Below are 20,898 nucleotides of genomic sequence, written 5' to 3' on the forward strand. Positions count from 1 at the left end.
ACACACACACACACACACATACATTCTATGCATTTATCATCCACAGAGACCCAATTTCACTCAGAAGACTGAGTGACATGAACAAAATTCTTTTGAGTTCTGGCACAGAGGATTTGGCCCCACTCATGGTGTCATAGTATGTTAAGGGGTTGGAATGTTGCTTAGAGACTGTCCAGCCCCAACCCCTGCCCTGGGCAGGGACACCTCCCACCAGAGCAGGTTGCTCACGGCTTTATCCAACCTGGATTTGAATATTGCTGGGGTTGGGACATCCACCACCTCTCTGGGCAACCTGTGCCAGTGTCTCATCACCCTCACAGGCAAAAACTTCTTCCTAGCATCTCACCTAAATTTCCTCTCTTTCAATTTATCCCCATTACACTCCCAGTGTGCTCCCCAGGTATGACACACCTGACTGCAAGTTTCCTCTTCTTGAGGTATGAAATGATAGCACAGGAGAGTGGTAAAATTTACCAAAGGAAACATCTGGCAGTATTAACCACAAAAATGTTTGTAGGAACTCCCTTCATACATAGCATTCATGATGCCAGCACAAATACAGATGCTGTGTGTCTTCTGGGGATCCAATGTTCTTGAAGGATAAGTAACTTTTGTATAGCTCTGAACACAGCTTAGCATGCTCAGAGGGAAAATAACCCAGAAAAAATAAACCTAAAACTTCTCTGGAAGTATCTTATTTGCTGACCCTGCAATGCATTTCATCTGGGTTTGGAAAATCAGATGTTTAAATGCCTACAAAACAAAAAAGAAGGCATTTCCATACCAGGATAAAAAAATAGAAATAAATAAATCAATAAACAGTGTGATCTGAAGAAAAAAGTATGCTAGAAGATAAAAAAAAGCCCCAAACCAACTGAAAAACCCAAGTCCATTAAGCTATTGAAAAAGAAAACTAATTCTTGGCAGAAAGAAAGCAGTAAGCTGCCTAAAATCCACTATTCTGAATCTGGGTTTGCTTGAGCTTATTTGCTCTTGTTTTTGTTTGTTTGGGGCTTTTTTAGATATATATTCAGGATAATATTTCCTGGTTCATGAGAAGCAGTAGTATCTTCCTCTTCCCTCCCCACCATTTACCCTAGAATAAACTGTTAAGGCAAAGAAGTGAGTTTAAAGGAGGAGTGAAAACAAAAGTGCAGGTTCTATTTTAATGTCTTTATGGGCTCCAAAACCACAGCAAAGAGCACCAGTTTGGAGCTGTGATCATAAATATACATTCCTACCTAAAAAGGTTACAGATGGTTGAATACATTACATGGCAGAAAAATCATACTTCCAACATCAACAGAATCCTGATCCTCCCTGACCCTGTTTTCAGCCCCAAACCTTGCAATTTCTTGTTTGCTACATTTGACAAAAAATTACCCTGTTAAGCATCACAAATGCATAATCAAACATGGATTTGACGATTTATTTTCCAAAAAGAAGTGACTTTCACCATTAGGTATAAGCACAAAGATTGTTCTCTCCCCTTCTCTTCGGTCTGACAGAGAACTGTGACTCTATACAGTCTCAAATAAACACCTTTGGCTTTTAACTGGACACGTTTTGATCAATGAGGGACCCACCTGTGCCAGTCTGAATGGATTATCTCTGCCATATGACAAACTCTGTGCAGGAGATTGGTCTGAAACACCAATAATATTGAGTCCTTTCCTCTTCTCTCTCAGGCAAGCTTGTTGGTGTCTCTTTATTCTTTCCATCTGCTCCTCCACAGTCATTCGAGGCCGTGAGCTTTCTGCAAGGCACAGCTGCTCCACTGCACTTCTTGGTCTTTCCTTCAATGGAAGAAAAAAAATATATATGTGTTTTAAAAAGGATTCCAAACTGCTGACTTATCAGAAGAGATCACCTAGTGATTTACTAAAGAGCAGAAAAATAGTAGGCAAATAAAGACCTCCTAAGTATGTGAGAAAAGTCCAAGAACCAATTACTAATAAATGAAGAATGAAATTTAAAATGAAAGGAAGGAATAATTTGCTTTTTTTGAGCAGTAACATTACCATAATCAATGGCAAACATTAAGAGAATGGGTAGGTGCCCTCTTCAAGCCTTCTCTCAAGCTGAAACAATTTACCAGGCGTTATACAAGTGGCAAACACAAGTTACTTGACTGAGACAGAAACATAATTGAAATTTAATGAGCCAGGACATTTATACCAGTTGATCTAATAGTGATTTCTGCCTTTTTATTTCAAGAAAAACTACAGCTGGGCATCATTGAACAGCAAGTGCAGGCCGAAGCTCAGGGAATTTATCGCCACTTAAAAATCTGTAACTCTACCTATTATATTTTCCCCCAAAATAACAACCATCACTACTCTGTTCTTGACATTCACTGATTTTCAGGCAGATCTGTACTTTGTATGACAGATAAAAATTGACTTCAGACTAATCAGCTGCATTCAGTATGTTCACAGTAACTGATTTCACTTCTAATTTCACTTCACTTTCTCCAGTCAACATCCTTAAGCTTCTCTCTCCTCTCCCATTCTTCCTACAACTTCTATTCATGATGGAACTATGGCAAAAGTTTTCCTCCCGTTTCAAGAACCACATGTAAATGTCTGTCTTGAACCCAGAGACTACTGAACTCTCCAGTCTGCAATCCCAGGTTTATTCCCTCCATATTGCTTCCTGTATCCTTATTTTTTGGCTGCTTTAACTATTTCCCAAATCACTGTAGCAATGAAAGAAATAAAAGCCAGTATTTGTTATATATAAAGGGCTGTTAAATTGCCAAACACAAGGCCTTCAAGGATGCTTCACATCCTTTCAACTCAAGCCTGAACTTCAGCAGCTTGGTAGATTTATCATTACCATTTAGTTCTTGCCCAGTTTGTCTTCATGCAGTTAAACATGTATGACAAAATTCTGTTATTCTTCCTACAGCTGCCTCCATTAATGTAGTGTGTTATGCTTTAATGACAGTGATTTATTTTGTAAAGAAAATGAAAAAGATAACCTAAACTTTGGAATAGACACATCACTATGCATCAAGGCTTGAAGGTTATTTCAAAGTACCGTTCTTAGGTCTATCTTCTTATTCTTCCTCAAAGTGACATAGGAAGCTATTGTTGAAGACTCTGGCATTGGGGATTTGGTTCTGGGTGGTACAACTCCCACAGGAAAATGTGAGCCTGCAAAACAGCAAAGCAACATCCTAAGTGTTGTGCAAAACACAGCCAAGGTTGTGGATTGTTTTCTAGAAAACACATGTCAGCCCTGGGAACTCTTCTCCAACAGACAGCAAAAGTGATATTCAGCTTCTCCTAACCATATCCACCATCACTCCTGCTACTTAGAAAAGTTCTGCCAAAATAGCAAAATAAGCTGAGTGAAAACTGAAGTTAAAACTACAAACTACACAGATATAATTAAATAATGCTTCCTTTCTGTATCTTGATACATGCAGGAAATAAAACTATGAGAAATATTGTTTCCCTGCTGATTTTGCCTAAAAAAACTAGGTATGTCTTCTTTGATAATCAAATTATTTCTCCTTGCTTTTCCTGGGGTTGCACAGATTTTAGAGGATATATTGATTCAGTGAAGACTCAACTCTTTCTCCACGTTGTGTGATAGACTACAAAACAGTCTGGAGGTATCTGACTATGAGTGAAATCCATCACTTAATGCAAAAATTGTGTATCCTTTAGACATAAAAAGAATAAAACACAGCAGAAGTCCATTTTCTTTTTCTGTCAGGTTAATATACTACAGAAGTCATAAATACTCCTCTGATCTCAGACAGCTGTAAGAGTTACTTCACATAGATTCCTTTTCAGCTTAAAAACTCTTAAGACAGAATGGCATGAAATGTTTGTTCAAAGAGCATATAGCTGTCACGGCATATACACTATAAACCCCCCAAACAATCAGAAATGGTTACATTTTTATCACTGCATGGGGATTGTTATTATGAGTGAATGCCCAGAACAAGAAATATCTGCCAGAAAATTCCTATGCTCAAAGGTGTGGACTGGGTGAGAAAACACAGCTATGAGAGACAATGCAATGAAGTTAAGAATATACAAAGCCTCTCCCTGTTTGCTGCTTTCCCTGACTAAGGAAACTGTTTGTCTACAAATGGACATAATCAAATTAGTTCTTTAAGACATAAAGCACATTGGGGTGCTCAGAAAGTACTGGGTTACTTTACATAGTCAAGGTAGGATTTATTATAATTTTCTGATCATTATTTTCCCTCCTGTCATAAATTGCTATGAATAATCTGAAACCTCACAGGTCAATAAAACCTAGGCAAGTTCCTCAATTTAGGAAGCTGATGGTCAGCAAATCTCAGGCTAAACATTGCATTTTTCACCACCAAGTTAGCAGTAATTTAATATATATCTTAACATTATATCTCAGCAAATACCACAGTGAATCTGAATTGTCTAACTGTCTGGTAAGTACAAGTTTAATTATCTCACAGGGCCATACACATTGTTTACACCCAAACTCTATGCTAACCTGAGTGTTCCAAACCTCCATTTCCATTCTGATGAAAACAATATCCCTCTATGATCATAGTTCTTGGTCAAGTTCTGGCACTGTTGCATCAGGCTGCTATGTAACTGCTTAGGCAAACTACCACAAGAGAGGCAGAGATCCTGCTGGCACTGCAAATATCAACTGCTAGGTTAAAAAAAGCCCCTAAGTTTAGTTCCTTTTTCTCAAAGCTCTTAATATGGTTTTTGGGAGGCACTAAAGCTGAGCATTTTCCTGAAGTCACCTTTAACAAACTATTCTGTGTGTTTTAACAAACAGAATTGAGAAGCACTTCCTGGTAAAAGACTCTACCAAGCAATTAGTAGCTTTTATGGAAGCTAGATGAAGAGAAGAATCTAAAGCATTTAGCAATTGCAAAGACCTTTATTGTCTGTACACTCCAAGGTCATGATCATTATTCCTATTATATCAGAGGACAGGAGGCAATTCAACAATTACAAGATTAAAAAAAAAAAGAAAAAGACATTGTTTCCCTGCCTTAGGAGAGCCTGAAAATTCTGTGGTGCTGCCTTTCTGGACGTTCCAGGGACAGAACATCGGGAGCTTGATTCAAAAACTGAGTAATTGTTCAAGGGCAAGAACATAAAATGGGTAATTGTTCAAGGGAATGGTGTGTGGGGAATGTGAGTGATGTGATTAGACATGGTGTCAATAAGGATTTCAGGCTTGTTGCTGAGTGTAATGTTTGATTTTTCAGTGGTGGAATTGACCGAAATCTTTCTCGTCGTGTAATTAAATCATTATTTTATTGTGGGAGATGTTGTAGCAGAAGGAGAAATGGACATGCTACAAAGATCCAAACCAGGATGGAGCTCCTGTTAAGCTCTGTATCCCTTGGGAAAAAGCTGAAAGGCTGTAAACACCGAGCCCGGGGACAAACCTTTAGCACTAGACTCTGATTCTGAAATCTGGTCTGTTTTGTCTTCACCATTAGACTCATCCACTTCTGCCACTGTAGTTAGCTCTGGTTCGCTCTTATAAAGTCTATAATCAGGACCCTGAGGAACATAAGTCATGAGGTAAATAAACATGCATTTTTGTACAAGCATTTATGTCTTAAGACTCAGTTATTTTGTGATGATTCTGCTCTGACTTTAAGACAGTGCTCATTGTTCAAGTGCTATTGCAGAAGGATTTGCTTGTACTTCATTTCAGTAACAACATTTGCAGAATGAAATTACAGGAAAAACCTGGCATAAAAATGCAGAGATGTGGGGTTTCTTTTTCAAATGATCTTCAGGAAACAAACTGGTATAAGCTTCAGCACAAAAATGATTCTGACCCCAGGAGTTTTTTTAAGATCTAGTGAGCAGCAGAATCTTATTTTCTGACATTTACACAAAACCTTAAGTCTTGAGACATTTTATATATGCATGGAATATATGACAGGAAAATGTGAAGAGCAAATGATGCAGCTATAAATAAAACTAAATAAACCATGACACAAAAGTAGCTGGATGAGGAAATAAAAACTGTGACTGTGCAGAGGAAGGAGGATGCTGCAAGGACAACGTGGCAGTGTCAGCCACTTACACAGTAAGATCCATTTCTCTGATATCCTTGAACTTGGTAAATCTTCTTTTCTTCTGTCAGATGAACTGGGCCCCTGCTATAACAGAGCAAGGAGCTGCTATCACTGGGCAGAGGGGGGATTATGGGAGGATGCTCTGTAAAGTCATAGGACCGAGGGAGTGGAGGACGAGGTGGGACTACTTCCTCTTCCTAAAGATTGTAGAATAGTCACCTTGTTTAGATGTGCACACCTGTTACAATTATTTTATAACTTAAAAAGAAAAATAGATTACCATGGCTACAGCAGCTCTAGATTTTGGAATTAAAGGGACAATGTCACATTGAAAAAAATAACCCAAAGAACAACTTCTAACACCTGCACTTTCTGCTGGATATGTACAAACTCTCTAAATCATCCTTTCAAAAAAGTAAATTAATTAGCTTTTAAAAGATTTTTTTAGATAAATTAGACTCAAAGTTCTGTAAGTCAGATGTATATTGCATATACTTTATAAAGCCATGACAATGTCCCTTTAAAACTGTAACTTCTAGCCAGATTTTCAGAGGAATGGAACATCTGGGAGCTCCCACAGTTTCAGCTCTTCTTGTGGGTGCTCTGGCCATCTGAGAACCAGGCTCAATGTTTGAATAGACACACAAAGCAATGTATTTCTTCCCATGAGAAGTGTGGTGGGTAGAAAACAAATCCATAAATCAAGGTTTACATTTCTACGGTAAGAGCCTAGGGAGAGGAAAAGGTGAGAAATGGAAAAGAGAAACATACCAGTGAAAATAGAAAGACACAGAACAAATGAAAGTGTTAGAATTACTAGTGGAGATATCAGTCTTTAAAACTAGTTCATAATGCAATATTTTCACAGGAACATACCAAATACAGACAACCTTAAAGTATTTAAGAGAATGTACATTTTTATCATAGCTATATGACAAATTCAGCCATACTAAAATAGGAAAGATGCTAAAACCATACCTCATTTTTATATTTAATAGATGAAAATGTTCTTGATACCATGATGCCTGTTTGGGAGCAGGGGGAAAGGTGCAGGGAGAAAAAGAAGAGAAAAATTGTTTTTCAATAAACAGCTTTTCAAATATGAACTACAACCTGTTGCTATCAAACAAATTACACAAAGCACCAACTAAAACTAGGTAATAAGCTTTTTTCTTTTCACAGTAATTGTACCATTTTTAAAACATACAAAAGCAACTATGGAGCTTATCCTTCAGCATCATAGATGATCCAATTTCATTTCCTGGGAGATAAAAATTTCAGTTTACCTGTCTCTGAAGAGCTTCTTTGCTGTTTGTGATTAAGTAAACCCTCCATGACATCCTGAATTTTCCACAGTTCCTTCTGAAGCTGAACACGCTGTATCCCTGCTGACTCAGTCTGCCAGTGAACAAACAGCATATACAGGCAATACATCAGAATACATTGCAAGAGTAAAAAAAAACAAACATGAAAAACCTTTTTCTTCCCTTAGACTACACTGCACATCCTTTCTCAAGGAAGGAAATAAAATGCAGTGATGACAGACACTCTCCTTTCCCATAAAAGTACAACATTCAAACACTGTCTGAAACAAAAGGATTAATTTCATAATGCATCAGTCAAATTGACAGCAATCTCCTAGTTCAACCTTCACTTAAAGAACAGAGTTGTATCTACTGTCTCCAAAGAAAATCCAAACAAATTTTGCCCAGGAGATCTACATACAACAATGGAAAATGTATCATCAGTTCCAACCCCACAACGGGTGGAGATAACACAGTGTTTGCACACTAACATATAAATCTATTTGCATTCATGGTCAGGAATACTTTGGACCACATACTGCAAATTTTTCAGCTCTTGGGCTTCCCCCGTAATCTCCTTTTTATAGCTGCAGAGCAAATCAATCCCTGGAGCAAAGAACCTTTAATGCTCACCACACCCATCTGCCTACAACAGATAACTGCACACCTCTATGTCCATGTCTGGATGAGCCACAGAAACTCTCTTTAGAAACACAGGGCCAGGAGTTGGGCTAGATGATCCTCAAGGGTCATTTCCCACAGAAACTCTCTTTAGAAACACAGGGCCAGGAGTTGGGCTAGATGATCCTCAAGCGTCCTTTCCCACTCAGTGGATTCTATGACTGTGGATTTATCCTAACTGTCCAGTTCTGCACAGCACAGTGAGTACTAAGAGACATGTCAGATCCTTCACTTGAAAGGCCTGAAGCAACACTCAGAATGTTTTCTGTAATAATTTGTTTTGATAGAATGACCTGATTACATTTGAAAATATTCAGTTAAATGGAATGGCTTGTGTGAAGATTTAATGACTGTCATAGCAACTAAAGTCTGAGAAAACCACCTCATTTCACACACCATTGTTGAGACAGAAAGAGGTTTCCAGGCACAGGAAGATGTGTGCTACAGCTTCAGAAAATAAGAAAAGCTGAAAACTTCTTCAGAACTTACAAGTTGTAAGAAGAAATTAAAAGTTTGTAAGCTAATGCACCACATTTTTTTCATGTGTATAGTTTTTAAAAAAACTCATGGAAAATCCAAGTGAATTAAGTGTATTTTAAGATCAATGCCACACCTGAATTTCTCTAAGTCGATCCAGTTGCTCCTGCATATGGTTCCTTGTTACAGTTACATCATACTCCAATTTATCATATTCTCTCCAAGCTCTTTCCAGTTCCTAAGTAGATAATAAAAGTAAAGAATCACAGATGTACATTCAAATAAAAAAATATAAGTATATTTATTTTTCTTTTCACACTGGCAACTTCAGGAAGCAATGCACTAACAGATATCAGCAATAAATATGTAATTTAGAGAACGTAATGTTTAAACAGCTTTTTGATTTTCTAATGATGCTGAATGGAACTCAAACAAACAGCATTTTGTCTTTTCACACACAGGCAAGGGCAAAGTCTTCAGAATATGCCTTTATAGTCAGCAGGCATGTGGGTCTTAAGCTGTCTTTCCAGTGAGGCAGAAAACCCACAGAAATGGATGCAAATTTGCCTCTTTTATCACACAGAATACATATGTGTGAGTGCACAGCATGTGTGTGCATATGCAATGCATTATGCAAGACAAATGTAAGTCATCCAGCCCTGCCTGAGAGGCTGCCAGGGACTGCCCCAGGCCTGCTAACACCACTGGTTTACATATGGCAAACTACAAATACCAGAAGGAAAAGGTGAGAAAAAAAAAAAAAAAAAGTAAAAAAATTCTTCTTTGAGGTCAGCTCTGCCATCTCACTCTTGCAGCCTACATCAAGCAATCTACCCAATTTAGCATAAATTAAAAAGTTAATGAGGGAAAGTGTACCTTGAGGATTTCCTTTCCCCTGGTTCTCTTGTCCTTGTCCAACCAATTCCTTTGACAAGTCAGTCTAATATTCAGACTAAAACCAGTATTTCAGGGCCTACATTATATCAATTTCACCACAGTAACCACTGGAATTTGACACTAAAATACCTTCTTGGACGTATATGTAAGTAGGCAAAAATTATTCTTTGCATTCTCATTTCCACATAGTGGAAAAGGAAATAGCAAATAACAAAAAGTAAATAGCCATTTCCTTATTTCCCTTTTTTTTTTAAAGGTTTTTGAAAGTGCATAACTTGAAAGATCTTTTAACTATAATGGCCCCCTATTAGGAGAGACCATGACAGTGTATATTTTAATTTCATTCTGTAGCTGCTTCTGCTTAAAATAAGTCACTTATCTGTTCCAATAAAGTTTGTGCTTGCCACTATTTTGCCATCACATGAAATAGCTTATTTGCAGTATTTTCTACTTCTGTAATCAATTTTTCCTATTATAAAGCTGATAATTACCACACCAATAAATCAGTGTGCACTCACTCCTGGCTAAAAAACCTCAACAAAAATTAAAAGACTAGTTGATGATCAGAGTGAAAAGATCACTTTCCATCTGCCTTTGACAAAAACCCAAACGAAAGACAACAAGAGTTTTGCTGCAATGTGATAAAAAAATCACCAAAGACAAGGCAATTAGGAACATGAACATAACATTTCACTGAGTTTCACAGGTAGGAAGGTGTTACTCACCGCAGTGGCTCGGGACACTTCCCGACACGTGCTAAGGAGTCCGTTCTGCAAGTCATCTCTCTGTAAGACTACATTCTGTATGGCTGCAGGATTGTCTGCATTCATTTCTATCTCCTGACTTGCTGATAGCAAAGCTTGCTCAAGCGTGTACTATTGTAATAAAAAGAATTATTTTTAATGTTCTGCATCATTGGGCTGATTTTCCTTTTATTTCACTTATCAATGTGCTGCTAATAAGCATGTAAAAAACATCCACTTTAGGTAATAAATACAATTGTCCTACTTTCTCCTTGTGTAGCTGTTGAAGCTTCTCCTCCAGTGCTTGTACAACTTTGTCTTGTTCACATAAACGGCTAAGCTTAGCCTAGCAGAGAACAGAAAATTATCACAATTAGCATTTTATTATTTACATCTACAGTAATCAAAATGCAACTTGGGCAAATCATTACACGAATCTATAGGAAAGGTTATTAAAATACGAGTTCTGAAATGATGAAGGCAATTTCAAGTTACTTAAGAAACTGAATTGTTATTATTACAGAATGGCTCAAAACATGTAATTTAGGATTCTATAGCTAAATCTTTGCAACTTAATAACAGGAATTAAATACCTTTATTATTTACATACTGCTCAGTATTGTAAAGACTATCAAATACACTCACAGTCTGTCCCGTGATGGTTCAGGTGATAATTTTCCATAGTTTGCTACTAGTCCTATCCATACTCTGTTTTAGCTCTGATCAAGGCTTGGTTGTGACTAAAACTGCTCCACTCCAGCTCCAGTTTGAGCAAATAACTCTTCAGTGCACTCTAATCAATTTGAAACAGTTTACTTTTCTATTTGAAAAACATTTTTGGTTCAGCTTGTGCTGCATTGACTTTTTACCATAACACTAGAACCTGTTTTCTCTTTTACTCTTAAAAGAACATCCCTTAAATCATTATGTCTAGTCCTAGTTGCACTGGGCAAGAATGAGTAGACATGCACATGTATCTATGTGGAGTGTGTGTATATTCCACCATCAATTTTACACCAGACTCCTTTTCTTCACTAACTAACAACCCAATACATGCCAAATGTCAGTTTGGAAGTATTGGTCATATTTCCAGAGAAATGACATCTCTCACGTTTAGATTGGAATTGTAACAACAGAGTTTTTCACTTCTACAGTAATTAATTCCTTTCTAGAAGATATTCACCTTTTAACAGTTATAATACTGGAAATTTCAGCCTATAATGTAGGATTTCCTGCAAGTTAGAAACTTATTACATTTATGCCCCTCAATTTCACAATGCATTTTCTGTTGGCAATCACCTGTAGGAAGTGAGTTTCAAACCCAAAAAGCCAAAGGGGAAATGGTTATCAAAATAAAGAGACAAATACCAACATTTCCAAGGAAGAAGAAATATGAATGACTTACATCAATATCCAGCTCTTCAGTTCTATATTTGTATAGTGTACCCCTACATTCTTCTTGTGTTAACTATAAGGAAGAATAATATTGCCATAAAACAACTTAATTGGACTATGAAAATGAAAACTACTGTTCAGCTTAAGTTTTAACACAGAAATCAGCTTTTGCTGCAAACATACCACACTGAACAATCTATTTTTAGCCAAAATATATTAATGAAGGCAAGAAAATGGAATGTCAGGCAGACTGTCAGGAGGAAGTTGCATTAACTTAACAGGCTATGTTTTTAATGCAAACTGGAGTTTTAGAGATGTACAACTAACTCCACCAAACATGGATTATGGAGGAAGATGAAATTGCCAGAGTACACCCAGACACAGTTACAGTCACTAGTTAAGATTTCTCATGTGCATTCTAAAGACAGGGGCTGATTCTGCTTGGAATTAACCATTCCAGCCCCACTGAGCTCAGGGGTTTGCACAAGGAGGATATTTTGACATGAATATGAAACCAGAACAGAATGATTTAAGTTGACAACATATATGTAAAATATCTCATTATAGACATATGCCCATTAAGTGCCACAAATACTTCTCTACCTACTTTTCCATACGGATTCCCTCCTCTCCAGAAATGCCATAAATAGAAACCCTTCTATTTTCTCTTTGCACTAGGTAAACTTGTCTCCTTGTGCCAGTCTGGATGCAAAGTATCCTCAGATAACTTTCATACAGCTCCTCACATTAAGGTCTTAACTCTTTCAGTCTGCTACTGGCCAGTGACAAGATTTTAAGGTATTTTGCAAGAAAAAAAGGTAGTTCCCCACTTTAGAATGGAACTACTTAATGTCTTATACAGCAAATATGGACATAACAGTCTAAAACTTTGTATTCCACTTAATCAAGAACATTGTGTGTGAGCTGAGCCCCAACACAGATGCTTTCCTTCCATATATCTGTCCTAATTAGGTCCTTGTGACTTAATAGTACAAGAAAGACTATAAAAACACAAGTCCATGTCAAAGGACACTTATAAATAAAAGGACTAGGGAAGGGTTAATCAGACGAGCATTCCAAACATAAAATAAATCTTCAACACACTAAAGTGTTTCATTTCAAGATATTATGTCCACATACCTCATGCAAATGCACCTGGTGACAATTTAAAAGTATGTATAGTGTATTAAAAACACACAGTTAATTTTATTTGAAATGGACATTTTATGAAAATGAAGGTTGGAATATGAAAAAAGCCACAGCACTTTTTGCACCTCATGAATGTCACACAAATTAAGATATCTGTTTAAACTCCTGCTATTGTAGAGTTGTGTTGGTTTACTGTCGATTTTAGCACAATGAGAGAAAAATGAGGAATGGAAATATTTAAAAGAAACAACTCATAAACATGGCCAAATGTGTCTGACTTACAGAGAAAACCTAGTTGGATTTCACAACAGAAATATTTTACACAAAAAATATTATCCCCTGTTAGATAAATACAGCTTCCAAGTCACTGCTCAGCATTTTATATGGCTTGGCTGGAAAAATGTGAAGTTATTTTGTCAAGCCAGTATTTTTTACACTTTTTATAGGTTTTTTTTCTAAAAGAGAGACATGTATTATTTGGGGCATTTTAACCTTCATTATAGCCAAGTGTAAAACAGTTTGCCAATTCAACATCCTTTATCCCTACCTACCTCCTGAAAGGAATATATCTTAAGTATTCAGCAAATGAAAACACATTTCCAAAGAACACTAAACATGTGCTAATTCTTAATAAAATCCTATCACACTCTTAACATTGCTGCCAACTTCTTGCTTTTGTCAGCAGTACTAGCTCCCCACAACAGGCACTGCTGGAGAGACACTTCATTTCAACATTTCTACTGCGACATTTTACACAGACTTAGCACAAAACCTCCCAGAATAAGATGAATAACTCAATCCATCTCTAACAAAACACTTTTCACAGCACATCAGCGGATGCTCAAGGCAAGAAGTGCGGAATGCTATCGCATCCTGCTGGAATCACCAGAGGAACTGCACCAGACAAAACGCAATTACACATTACGAGCAAGGTTAACACCCTCATAACCCTGGAAAACGCATTAGAAGAGCTCCAGTGCCCAAGTTATCAAAATGTACTTGATGTCACGTTCCACAAACGCCTCTCTGGCCAAATCCCTCCTGCAGCTCCTTGGCCAGGACAGCGATTCCAGAGCACGAGTGCCATCTACTGCAGCAGGGACACCTTCCCCTCCACTCTGCTCAAACACACCCCAGGGCACTGCTGTACAGCTCCCAGACCCCAGGGAGCAGCACCCTGACACCTACAGACACAGCCTGCCCCTTCTGACACACAAACTCTGCACACAGTTTGGCCAAAGGTGCATCTCGTGTGGGGCAAAGTAACATGACCTTCATTGAACCAACACCTTAGGTTAGAAATACTCTGTCATCTGCTGTACAGTCTCACCCATGTCACACTCCAATACCACACCAAGCACTGAAGTAGGTTTATAGTGGATTTGTATCCCCCACGATGGACACAATGTCAGATGTGCATGAGACATCAGGGGTTAAACTTACTTAAGCAGTTGATATTAAACACATTTAAGTGTCAGTATTATTTCAGTACCTTATAAGCTATTTTCAGATTCCACTAACTGTCTGGATTCAATACCTATATGGCAGGAAATTTCACACCCCAAAAGCACGCACTGCATCTCTGCAAGATACTGCACTTAGGAAATTAAATCAGCACATCTTGTGGGGAGCACAAGATTAAAGTCAAGACTTCCAAGAGGCTTTTTCATGATTATTTTTTCTTTTTAAAAATATTTCTTGCTACCAGGAAGAGGGCAGATAGACCCCACAGCAAGCAAGGCTCTCTCCTGATTTTGAATAACATGATATATAGCATTTCAAAGACAAAGTGGATAGACAAGAGTTCTTACCTCAAATATTGTGTGTGTAACAAAACCTGAACAATATTTCTGCCTACGAATCTCAAAATCCAACAAGCACAACAATTTAGATATATGCAGCTTCTATAACAATAATAAGCCATAACCAAGACATTCCTCATCCTAGGAATTAAGGGCTGTTTTTATATACTCTTAATGCATTAAGAACACTTATCCATGAAGGACCTGGATGTTAGCCTGGTGCACTGAGAGTTTCATTTTTCCCCCTTTAGGGAATGCATACATATAAGAGGCATTGAGGAAAATTTTACTTTGAAAAACCAGCCCATGCTGCTTTAGGAAACAAGATTAACACTCCTCACCTAGTATTAGAGGAAAAAAAAAGGCAGAAAAAAAAAGAGGGAGAAATGGCTTCAGTCTGTAAAAGCCTCTGGTTTTCTCCTCTGTACATATGGAATCATTTCCCTGGCTTGTACTTGTAAATTTGCAGTACAGTCTGCAGAGCAGACTGATGGGAGTAAAAGGGATTTAAATAACTGTGAGGATGCAGCAAATCACATACAAAATATCTTATAACACAGTAGATATTTTAGCTGTTTTCCTAAAGAACCAAATATAATTGGAAACAAACAGGAAGCAAAGTATCTTAGTTTTTTAATTAAATCCAAGCTTTTCTTGCTTTCCTTCACTGAAGTCTAAATGAGCTCAGTCATACAACTGACTGAATACACTGAAGGAAAGAAAGATCCTTTTCTCTATCCACGGGAATGGTTAAAGTCATCAGAAATTAGATTATCATCTTGACATCAGAACAGGTTTCAGTCACTTGCACAGAGGCTTCTCCCAATTGTCTACATCTCTTTAAAACTGCAGCAGGACAGATGACTCTTAAAACTGTTACTTAATTTGGATAAAAAAATTATATGCTGTTTAGACTTCAAATAACTTGTCAGAATTTTAAACAGGTTAGTTTTGCATTACAGAAGTTTAGAGGATTATTTAGACAGTGAAATTTTGAGTGTATTTTTATCCTTTCCTGAAAGTAAGTTTATGCAATGTCTCATATGGGAAAACTTCATGCATGAAAGCAGAAGATCTTGCTGTTCTTCAGGGTATGCAACAAACTGCCAACATGTCACAAACACTCTGACCTGGAGACCACATCTCCAGTGACAAGAGGTTATTCAGCTTCATGACCTGTTAGATTCACTGTTTCTTTGACAAGAATGTCAAAAAAAGGTGTTTATTCAGTGTCAAATAGGAAGCAGCAGGTATGTCTACAAGGTGAAGGTGTGTATTAATACCTCTGCTGGCAGCAGAGCTTTGTTGGGACAGTGCTTGGAAGTTTATTTGTATCCCTAAATACATGAGCAGATTAGCCCAGGCACAGCTATACCTCAAATGTATCTCTCTATATTAGAAGCTGAGCTCGTTTGCCCCAAGAGACCTAAAACATCTCTGTTCATTACACATACGTTGACTCATTTGCTTTACTCTGTCACATGAAATTGATTTGCTTTAAAAGGCTTCTTGAAAAATGAAAATAACCCCCCCCAAATGTCACTCAGGGCTTGAGGACACCTCACTTCTCCCACTCCTCTCCCAAAATAGTTCCTTCAGGTTCCATGTTGAAGCTCTTGGACTGCACATAGGAACACAAATTGGATGATCATGAAATCAGGCACTCACAACTCAACTTCCTTTGGAATCCTGAGGAGTTTTTCAGCAACTACTCTGGACCAGAAGCAACTCTACAACGTGGAGTTGACATGAAACAACTCCTTTGTCAGGACATGTTTGTTGCAGTTGAGGCAAGAAACTTCAACGTGCCCTGATGCACCACAGGCCATTCCGTTAAGCCCCAGCATCCCTAAGACACTGCAGTGCCAACAGATATGGATTGGCCATGCTCATAAGTTAATGCAGGTCTCAACTCACAGATAATATTTCCATTCACATTTCTGATTCTTCTTCCATCTTACCATTTCCAACCATCACTAGATACTCTGTAAGTGTGCACAGTTAAGTCTGCTGTGACTTTATGAACAGACACTGCCTTTTGGATTTACAGTCCCCAGATCAAAGTAATTTTGATCCTTTCTTTCTTCAGTGGCTAAAGGCTTGGGAGGTGCAAAGAAAAACTTGTAAATCCACTTCCTAGAACAAAACAGAATTGCCAGAAATGACCAGGTAAACACCACTCACATGCTTTTGTAGTGGTCAAAAGAAAGAAGCACCTTTGAACACTAATTGCAGAGGATCATGCTAAGACAAATGTTGGAAGCTTATTGGAAGTTTTATGAATTTACTGGACACCTGCATAAAACATCAACTAATTAAATTGTCTAGACAGAAAAAAAGCTCTTCCAAAGTGTACATTGAATACTAAACAACAAAAACGCAGCAGAAGCCATGCTAACGAGACTGCAGCATTTTAGAAAGCATGGATGACTTGTGGTTTTCCAAAGCAAAGAAGAAAAACACCAATGTCATGAAGGAATCTGAGGAACAACCAAAACTGTCACTAAGGCAACTTTTTTGCAGATGATAAAGCAATTTCATTCACTCTCCAAGACCTTACTTGCTGGTACAGTTGTGGTCTTAGCGCCGAGTTCTCAATCATAGTGTGAACCATGGTGATTAAAGGTTCATTCTCTTTCATCTATTTCAAATCAGGAGGAGCATACAGCAAACATCAGTTTACAGCATGGCTAGATTTGAAAGACGACACTGTAAAATATAGCCTCTACTTTAATTTTTTCTAATAATGCAGTAGATTACATTTCACCCCATGCTTTTTATATATTCCATCATTCAGTAATAGCAACAGCTGAAAAAGTTTAATAATATAGGAAAAAAGTTTAATAATGTATAGAAAAGTTTAATAATAGCAAACAAATCTATCAAAGCTAAACATAAACGCTCAAACCCAATGTCATATTTATTCAACAACACTCTCCCTTTTGAAAAATACAAGTGCTTAAAATAAGTTTGGCTTTGCAGGATATTGAAATGAAAAGTAGTATCAGATATTTTTACCAGAAAACCTTTTAAATTATAGATTGAGCAACTCAATGTGCATTAAAAAGATATAAGCATTCCCAACCTCTGAATATTGAAGTTTACACTTATGCTCATGTCTCACAAAACACCTTTATACAGTGATTTATACACTTAAGAACTTGGAATCATCCTACTCATTGCATTTATCCACCCCCACATAGTGGTGTGAAACTGTTGCAGAACTGGTCACACTTTTTTCTGTAATGATTAGTATTTACTGATAGATGTATAAATGTCAAAACTAGATGCTTGGATTATTACAGTGAAAGTTGTGTATTTCTAGGATTTCAGAAAAGTGCAACATGGAAGATGGGATTTTGGGTTTAAAAAGGAGACTTTCCTGACAGTAAAGGAAAAATTATGACAACAGGTGGTTTTCTTCTCCAAAAGAAACTGAAAGGGCACTTAATGCACAATCCTCCTCCTATTTGTGTTGGAAACGTTAGGACCTGTTGGAAACTTAAGCAATACCTGTTCCAAGTCTGGTTACACAGGAAAGTGTGTGAGGGAATATTTATGATCATTCACTCTGTATTTATGCATATATATATGCACTCACCATGAATTTGCATAGCAAGGTTTTGTTTCACAGATTGAAATGCAACAGAATAAGTTTTTGAGGGCTTTTAGTATTTCTTGCCCCAAAGTCTCTAGCAAAAAACCTAAGTTGTACATTTGGAGTAGTAGGTTTTTTTCCTCCTTATGGGAAACACATTTTTCTTGTTATAGATAGAGGACCTTTTTGTTGTTGTTGTTGTTTTTTATGTATAGCAAAGTCTGATCAGCTGATGAGTTAATCAGCCAATAAAGAAGCCAAATTTATGATGCTCTGTTTGTTTAAGGCAGGAAAACACCCAAACAAGCAACCCCTGCCATTTGCTCTATCACCTACAGTACAAAGAAACAGAAAACTAGAACTGACACACAGTAAGTTGTTCCCTCATTACATTCAGGTTTTGTCCAGAGTGGGTGCACTGGGTGATACCAGAAGAGATCTCAATAGCAAGATCAGCAATAAGGTCCAAAACCAAGCAATGAAAATACAGCCAACTGAGATACTTAGGAAAGATAAATTGCTCTGAGGCTCAAATACTTTATTAGGTGTATACAGGCTTGGATGCATTTTTGCTTGGAGGGTTTCAACAGCTTCATACTCTCTACCTAATTGTTTTTAACAGTAGTTCAAACTTTTCCTTTCTGACCAATAACAAACACCAGTATTAATTTCTGTTGAACTGGTCAAAGATTGTTGACATCCCGATTAGAAAATAAGCAAAGTGGATTTGCTCAAAAGACATTTGAAAGTAATGTTTTGTCCTCCAGACAGCTCCAACTTGAATTTAGAGGACTTCTTCCAATATTTTTACTACGATTGGTGCTTATCTAACACTTTGCAAAGTTATATCCAGAAAAGCTCCAATTCCTTAAGCCCTTAAGGAATAAAGATGAAAACCCAGGTAATTGCTAATGCCAACCAAAGAGCTTTTGCAGCAATCAAATATAGTGTGTTTCCCCTTTAGGAAATAATGTTTCAAAAAATACTGACGTTTAACCACAGAGAAGTTAAAACCTTGAGGCAGGATCTGTCACACACCTTACAATAGCTACAGTGAGAGTGCACACAAGGCACTCTTGTACCAAAAACTGGCTAAGTATAGCAGAGTTACATTGTTAAATGTAATAGTAAGGGTATTATACTCATAGAGAGTCTCCAATTAAAGAAGTCACAAAAACGGGAATCAAGATTTCCATAAGCAAACCCAAGTGTGAACTGCCACACAGCAACACAGCAGTAAAAACACATAGAATCCAGCAGGCTTGGCTTTATCACTTTCTACTTCTAGTAAATAACTTTCTCCCCAGAAGTAAAGCTTCATCTTTGCTATTTTCTGCACAGATGTAGTATATAAAAGCTTTTTTCCAGCTGGAAACAATAAACCTCACCACCTATATCAATCTCTACATGATTTCTGACTGGGTAGTTTGGGGTTTAGACTGCAAAGCTAAGTTACTATTTTCCTCTTCCTTCCTGTTCCTAAATTCTCTCCCATGTTTGATAACACTGGTGACATTTCAGTATGTGCTGGTCTGGTGGCAGCAATCAGTTGGGATAGTGGCTCCCTACCAGGACTGCTGTTATGGGTGACAAAATACTCAGATTGGCAGTTTTACCCGTTTCTTCTCAAGCTTCCTGAAGGCCAAAGCAGTGGCAATAGGACCTGACCAAGCTTTTCACCCACCTTTCCTCTGCTCTTTAATCCTCTGTCCAAATAAAAAAAGGCACTGCTGCCACCCAGTGTAGTCTATTTTCACCCTAGGGTCTCCCTTCATTGAGGAGGGAGAAGTTTAAAAAAGAGCAGCAAAAAGAGCAGTGGTGGCTGTGTCAGCCACTCCACCCACTCCAGATAACCTGAAAAATATAATATGGGTAGTATCTTATATACTGTGAACACAGCACATCGAATTTTTGGCTGAAACCCCAGATGTAAGGGGATATCTGTCAACTCTCTCTGACCCCCCTTGTACTATTCTAGCTTTCCTTATTTACTACCCTTTCCCAGAACCACCTTCAGCATCTCAGAGGGTGGTGAAGAGGAGAAAAGAGAAGCAAAACACCAATACAGTAAGGATGTTGGCTGTGGGACCTTCATTCTTTTCTTAGACAACTTCTTGTTCAAGTTCTGTTTATTTTGAGGCACCTTTTGAAAACTGAAAGAAACTAAAAATGAAAGTACCAGCAGAATTATTTTAACTTAACACCTAAACTATTTGCATAAATAGCTATTTCAAAAAACAAGGGGGGAAAAAAAGGCTAAATGAAATTTAGTAGAGCTTCTACTATGACAAAGAAACCTGGGATATGTTGAGATCAGCCAACAACATGCATGGAGAGTTTGAAACAGATAGCATGAGCTCAGAAGAAAAGGGGTTTTCAGCCAAGAAGTTTTACTATCAACATAAATTTAACAAGTTTACTAAAAGAATAGTGTGCTGAAATTCTCCATAGTATCAGAAAGATTCACTTGAGACCTCCTGCCATGGCTTTAATCACAGGAGAAAAAAGCTTATAGAATGGTAGAATGGTTTGGGTTGGAAGAGACCTCAAAGATCATCTAGTTCCAACCCCTGCCACAGGCAGGGACACTTCCACTAAGACAGGTTTCTCCAAGCCCCATCCAGCCTGGCCTAGAACACTTTCAGAGATGGAGCAGCCACAGCTTCTCTGGGCAACCTGTGCCAGTGCCTCACCACCCTCATAGGATAGGGAAGATGATGTGTATCTAACCTACATTTCCCCTTTAAGTTGGGAAAAAAAAATACAGCTTGTCTAGCTTTTATTTGAAACACAC

At 37.7% G+C, this 20,898-nt stretch overlaps 1 protein-coding gene across 1 annotated transcript in view; it reads right to left on the bottom strand.

Annotated features, from left to right (window-relative positions):
* Positions 1–1,586: 1,586 nt before the first annotated feature.
* The window catches only part of PLEKHA5 (pleckstrin homology domain containing, family A member 5), a gene marked incomplete at its 3' end in the record, with an annotated part of 55,970 nt that continues 36,658 nt past the window's right edge, over positions 1,587–20,898 (bottom strand). The window contains exons 13-23 of the mRNA XM_009073902.1: positions 17,067–17,147; positions 11,566–11,628; positions 10,426–10,506; positions 10,143–10,292; positions 8,657–8,758; positions 7,345–7,456; positions 7,037–7,083; positions 6,067–6,255; positions 5,414–5,531; positions 3,043–3,158; positions 1,587–1,796 (exon numbers count right to left, since the gene is read on the bottom strand). Of these exons, the coding sequence (XP_009072150.1) occupies positions 1,587–1,796; positions 3,043–3,158; positions 5,414–5,531; positions 6,067–6,255; positions 7,037–7,083; positions 7,345–7,456; positions 8,657–8,758; positions 10,143–10,292; positions 10,426–10,506; positions 11,566–11,628; positions 17,067–17,147 (1,269 nt within the window). The remainder of the gene's footprint in view (positions 1,797–3,042; positions 3,159–5,413; positions 5,532–6,066; positions 6,256–7,036; positions 7,084–7,344; positions 7,457–8,656; positions 8,759–10,142; positions 10,293–10,425; positions 10,507–11,565; positions 11,629–17,066; positions 17,148–20,898) is intronic.

Source organism: Acanthisitta chloris, unplaced genomic scaffold, assembly GCF_000695815.1.
Source record: "Acanthisitta chloris isolate BGI_N310 unplaced genomic scaffold, ASM69581v1 scaffold9784, whole genome shotgun sequence".
NCBI lineage: Eukaryota > Metazoa > Chordata > Aves > Passeriformes > Acanthisittidae > Acanthisitta > Acanthisitta chloris.